Source organism: Odontomachus brunneus, unplaced genomic scaffold (genome assembly GCF_010583005.1).
Source record: "Odontomachus brunneus isolate Ranch 3 - 2012 unplaced genomic scaffold, Obru_v1 Obru_scaffold_051, whole genome shotgun sequence".
NCBI classification, from domain to species: domain Eukaryota; kingdom Metazoa; phylum Arthropoda; class Insecta; order Hymenoptera; family Formicidae; genus Odontomachus; species Odontomachus brunneus.
The window spans coordinates 1,414,982-1,420,951 of NW_022639501.1; the positions used below are offsets into that span (position 1 = coordinate 1,414,982).

The 5,970-nt window shown below is 33.1% G+C and overlaps 1 protein-coding gene across 2 annotated transcripts in view; it reads left to right on the forward strand.

Annotated features, from left to right (window-relative positions):
• Positions 1–716: 716 nt before the first annotated feature.
• Positions 717–5,970, forward strand: part of LOC116845399 (fatty-acid amide hydrolase 2-like) — a 21,907-nt gene continuing 16,653 nt past the window's right edge. The window contains exon 1 of one of the 2 annotated variants that reach the window (XM_032818042.1): positions 717–1,008. Coding sequence is in view for 1 of the 2 variants with exons in the window: in XM_032818041.1 (XP_032673932.1) it covers positions 1,003–1,008 (6 nt within the window). In the remaining variant the exon portion in view is untranslated. The remainder of the gene's footprint in view (positions 1,009–5,970) is intronic. The other variant, XM_032818041.1, reaches the window with a different exon arrangement.

A 5,970-nucleotide genomic window follows, 5' to 3' on the forward strand; every position in this document is an offset into this window, starting at 1 on the left:
GTGTTAGGCAATTTACCGCCGGACTCGTAATCAACATTAAAAAATCTACTAGAAACTATTCGTTATATTTCCGAACTTGAAAAAAGATCATATTTTATCGATCAATGTTATTGTAAGTTTGTTCTTTTTAGATAAACTGGCTAGCCTGAAAATAATAATTTAAGCTTAAAAACAATATTTTAAGCTTAAAAACAATAATTTCATCTTAAAATCAATTATATATTTTATTTTAATGTTATAAAAGAGTAACGAAAAAATAATAAACCATTATTTTCTTAGTAACAATAACAATAACCAAGATATTTTTTTCAAAATTAGTAACGATAACGAGCTACTTTTTACGAAAACTAATGGTAACACGTTACTTTTTTGAAGTTACATTCCGAACTCTGGTTTCAGACACATAGTGCGCTTTTATCCACTTTCACTTTAACATTTTAGATGAAACTGTGACCGCTTCAACGGTAAGGTAAGGTTCTTAGTAGGAAGCAATGGTGAAAGAAAGTGATGAATTGCAGGTTTACTCCCGACTTCGCGATGTGCTCTTTCACTGCTTCCGATATGTCAATTGTTAATGTCAAAAAAAATTGCGCATCGCAAGCCTTCGGTCACCGTTCATTATCTGTGAGCAACAGAGTTCGTGAGTGCGACCAACAGCATTGAGCTATTCCAGCTCTCTCCCACCATCTGATATTTGTTAAAATCGTGGCTCCGCGCATCGTTGTATTCAGTTCACTCCAGTAGTTCACTCTACTCTAGGTCGTAGCAGCCTGTGTTCCCTCGAGTACGCGACAGCATGTTCCTCGGTTTCGGGATCGTACTGTCGGCAAAAACAGAAACTACAGAAGGAAACTCAATCTACGACCTCCTTATGTCGGTTGGCCTTTTGGATATACTTCTCTCGAACTGCGCTCGATAAAAGTTGCACTTCGCAACTGCACTTCGCAAGGAAAGAGCTCGTGTCGTTGAAAGTGCTTGACTCGTGTCAAAGATTGACGTCTCATGATGGTATGTAGAAGATCCTTAGAACGTCTTTTGATCCTGTCATTTCGCGACAAGAAAATAATTTTCTAAGCCGTAGAAGTGGCTAAGGAAAATATCCCTTTTTCACAAAGTAAATATGCAAGAAACGATCCAATTTCCTCTTCATGAAATTAGCTACTGTAAAATTCATTTTTTCTCGTGAAGAGAATGTAAACGAACGATCCAACCAATTCTCGTGTCAAGATTAGTCGTTGGACTGTATCTCATTGTTTAACAAAGAAAACATGAGAGAAACGATCCAATTTCCTCTTCTTGAGATAATCGCTGGACTGCGTTTCGTTGCTGTCCCTTTTTCCGTGAAGAAAACTTGAAAGAAAGGAGTCAGTTTTCTTGTCTTGAGATTAATCGCTGAACTGTATCCCGTTGTTGTGCATCGTCAGCGCAATCTATTCGTATCGTTAAAAACTAATAATTTTTAACAACTCTTGCAAAATAATAAAGTACAGAAACGGATACAGATTAGTAAATGTGTAGTTTCACTAATAACAATGTCAGCGCCAGCATCCTATTTGGTCTATGTAACTTGTTAATAAATCATTCTTCGATATATAGTATACTTTTTGATAATCTAATTCGCGACTCTGCAACCTTTATACATTTGCGAATAAATACACGTAAAGTTCACGAAGAAAAGAGAAAAACTATGCTGACTAATATTACACTACATATAATACGGTAGTTCGCGATATATGTTGAAAAAGTATTTCAGCACGTTGCGCAAGTCGATCTATTTCAAACCGAATACGGCATTATGTGCCGTAATTAAAGTTAATTTAGCGGAATCCTCCGTGCAGCTTAGACGAAGTAAACTTTAACACGCGTCCAGCGTTCTACCGTGGTTCTTAAAAAATATGGTACGTAGCAATGCGATTGTATTACGCGTGCGTTTCTTTTTTATACGACTCCAATGCACACTGAGAGAAAAAAAGATTGTTGATCTAATTAAAATTATTGTTATTTCTGATCTACACCGTATTTTCTGGTTCTAATATTTCTCACGAAAGTGGTAATAGCAACATGCATACTAGATAATTATTATTACTGATGATATATCTTATGATAGAATTTAATAAAAAATGATTTTCTTAATCATTTATGAAAATAATTTCTCTATGTGATCGTAGTTACAAATATACGAAACATTTTTTTAGTATATCACTCGCGCAAACTTTTTTACACGTGAGCGTTGAAAGAAGAGTATTTAACCTAACTTAATTCAATATTTTCTTGTAAAATAGAACGGGAGAAACGAATCCTACTCTGTTGATAATTGTATAGTGTTAGTGTCACTTTTTTCGTATTTCTTTGCATATGTAAAATTATAAGCGTTACGTAAACTTGTTTCAACAGTTGCATTGAACGGCAAGCGACAGAAAGTGATGTAACATATAAATTACACGTTGTTTTTATGTTAAAAAAAATGTTCGTTTCAATATTCAATAGTCTCCTCCTATAATTTAGGCGAGTACTGACACAAAACAGGCACATTTTAACTGAAAATATGTGGTCGCTACTCTAATGTATAGAGTATCCTTGGCAAAAGGATAATTCTCGAGTCTAACTAGTTAATTTACATGTAAACGTATAAACATTAATTAATCGCCGCCACAAGAAATATCGTCGTGGAATATGAAAGAGTTTAGTTTTTACTACGCGCGCGAAGCTTTTCGATCTTTCTGAGCGCGATTTACATGTACACACGTGGAGAGAGTCAAACGCAGTTCTACTACGCGAACCAAAAACTTTAAGAGAGAAACGGGGAGGGGGGCGGGGGAAAAACAAGCTATGTAATTTGCATTCGACTTTCGTAAAGAAACCATTAGAAGAATGGCAGGAATCTAAAAGCCGTTACATGAGAACGATAACGAAAATTGTGCTGCCTGTGTAAAGTTAGAAACACACACGATACACGATTTCATTGCATTCTGACATGCATGCTGAGCTCAATTCACTGTATAGATCTTCTAATGCACGATAGTGATTCATGCAATGAACTGAAATGCCGATGAGCATGCATGTGAGGAAGTACGAGGTCGTGGGTCGTGTGATTCCACTTTAACTATTACACAGGCAGACATCACATAAGCAAACACAACAGAGCGAATAATAAAAAGAAATTTGAAAACAAACCATTTCGAGGACACTCATTAGGTTAATAAATGCAAGTGGGAAAACAGGCATGCGAGCATATTTATACATGTCATGAGATCGAGAAAAAACTTAAACGGTCAATTGAAAAAACGATCATTAGAGTCGTATTGCTATGCACAATTCGTGCACAACTGGCAGACACGTCGGGGGAGTTCTGATTATGTTTTCTATGGTATACGTGAAATCGAACGCTATGATAAGACCAACCGGCATCGTAATATTATTAATAATATTACTAATGTTACGCAAATATTATTAATAATGTTACGCATTAGTAATATTATTCATATTGTTATTAATATTATTCATATCGTTATTAATATTATTCATGTCGTCAGCACTATAGTTATTGATGTGAAGAGTTTTGTATAATTAAATAATAAGTGTTAACTTCTAAAATAGATAGTATGAGTTAGTCGCTAATTCTTAGATATGATATCTCATGTTTACTTAATAATTAAAATCACAAAATTCTGATGGAAGAACTCAAATATTGCGCTATTATTTTTCTTCTTTTAAATTACCCTTATAGAAATATCATACTAAGAATCATTGATAATTACTTATTTTCAGTATTAAAAATACTGGAAAATAAGTAATTATCAATGATTCTTAGTATGATATTTCTATAAGGGTAAACAGTCATTTTTATGCCTCTCTCTCTCTCTCTTTCTATGATAATCATAACGTTTTATTTTAAACGTTTTTCTGATTTATTAGGTTTCTGGGTTTGAGCCGTGTGGATTTTTCTTTGCTTGATTCCGAAATTTCGCGAACATTTCAGTCTGTTTCATCAAGGAGGAACGAGCCGATGCCGTTCTATTTTAAAGGTTTTTTTATTTATTCCAATTGTATTCAGATTGCCTCTAATAACAAAGTATACCGTAGAAAACGTAATCATTAGGGTCGTATTGCTATGCACAATTCGTGCACAACTGGCAGACACGTCGGGAGAGTTCTGATTATGTTTTCTATGGTATACGTGAATTGGAACGCTATGATAAGACCAACTGGCATTGTTAGTAATATTATTCATATCTTTATTAATATTATTCATATCGTTATTAATATTATTCATGTCGTCAGCACTATAGTTATTGATGTGAAGAGTTTTGTATAATTAAATAATAAGTGTTAACTTCTAAAATAAATAGCATGAGTTAGTCGCTAATTCTTAGATATGATCTCATGTTTACTTAATAATTAAAATCACAAAACTCTGATGGAAGAACTCAAATATTGCGCAATTATTTTTCTTCTTTTAAATTACCTTTATAGAAATATCATACTAAAAATCATTGATAATTACTTATTTTCAGTATTAAAAATACAGGATAATAAGTAATTATCAATGATTCTTAGTATGATATTTCTATAAGGGTAAACAGTCATTTTTATGCCTCTCTCTCTCTCTCTTTCTATGATAATCATAACGTTTTATTTTAAACGTTTTTCTGATTTATTAGGTTTCTGGGTTTGAGCCGTGTGGATTTTTCTTTGCTTGATTCCGAAATTTCGCGAACATTTCAGTCTGTTTCATCAAGGAGGAACGAGCCGATGCCGTTCTATTTTAAAGGTTTTTTTATTTATTCCAATTGTATTCAGATTGCCTCTAATAACAAAGTATACCGTAGAAAACGTAATCATTAGGGTCGTATTGCTATGCACAATTCGTGCACAACTGGCAGACACGTCGGGAGAGTTCTGATTATGTTTTCTATGGTATACGTGAATTGGAACGCTATGATAAGACCAACTGGCATTGTTAGTAATATTATTCATATCTTTATTAATATTATTCATATCGTTATTAATATTATTCATGTCGTCAGCACTATAGTTATTGATGTGAAGAGTTTTGTATAATTAAATAATAAGTGTTAACTTCTAAAATAAATAGCATGAGTTAGTCGCTAATTCTTAGATATGATCTCATGTTTACTTAATAATTAAAATCACAAAACTCTGATGGAAGAACTCAAATATTGCGCAATTATTTTTCTTCTTTTAAATTACCTTTATAGAAATATCATACTAAAAATCATTGATAATTACTTATTTTCAGTATTAAAAATACAGGATAATAAGTAATTATCAATGATTCTTAGTATGATATTTCTATAAAGGTAAACAGTCATTTTTATGCCTCTCTCTCTCTCTCTCTATGATAATCATAACGTTCTATTTTAAATGTTTTTCTGATTTATTAGGTTTCTGGGTTTGAGCCGCGTGGATTTTTCTTTGCTTGATTCCGAAATTTTGCGAACATTTCAGTCTGCTTCATCAAGGAGGAACGAGCCGATGCCGTTCTATTTTAAAAGTTTTTTTATTTATTCCAATTGTATTCAAATTGCCTCTAATAACAAAGTATACCGTAGAAAACGTAATCAAAACCCCTCCGACGTGTCTGCCAGTTGTGCACAAATCGTGCATGAATAACAATGCGATAATGGTCGTCTTTTTCAATTGACCATCTGAGTTTTTCCTCGATTTCATAACATGCTCGCGCATTTGTTTTCTCGCTTGCATTTATTAATCCAACGAGTGTCCTCGAGATAATTTTCTTCAAACTTCTTTTTATTATTCACTCTGTTATGTTGGCTTATGTGATGTCTGCTTGTGTAATAGTTAAAGTTAATACATTGTTGCTGTTACATAAATTGGAAAATAAAAACATATATAACTATATTCAACATATACTTGACACATTTAATTTTGCAGTTCTATATCAGAACTGCAAAAAAAATGTCACATTTTTGAATATGGTGTGCCAAG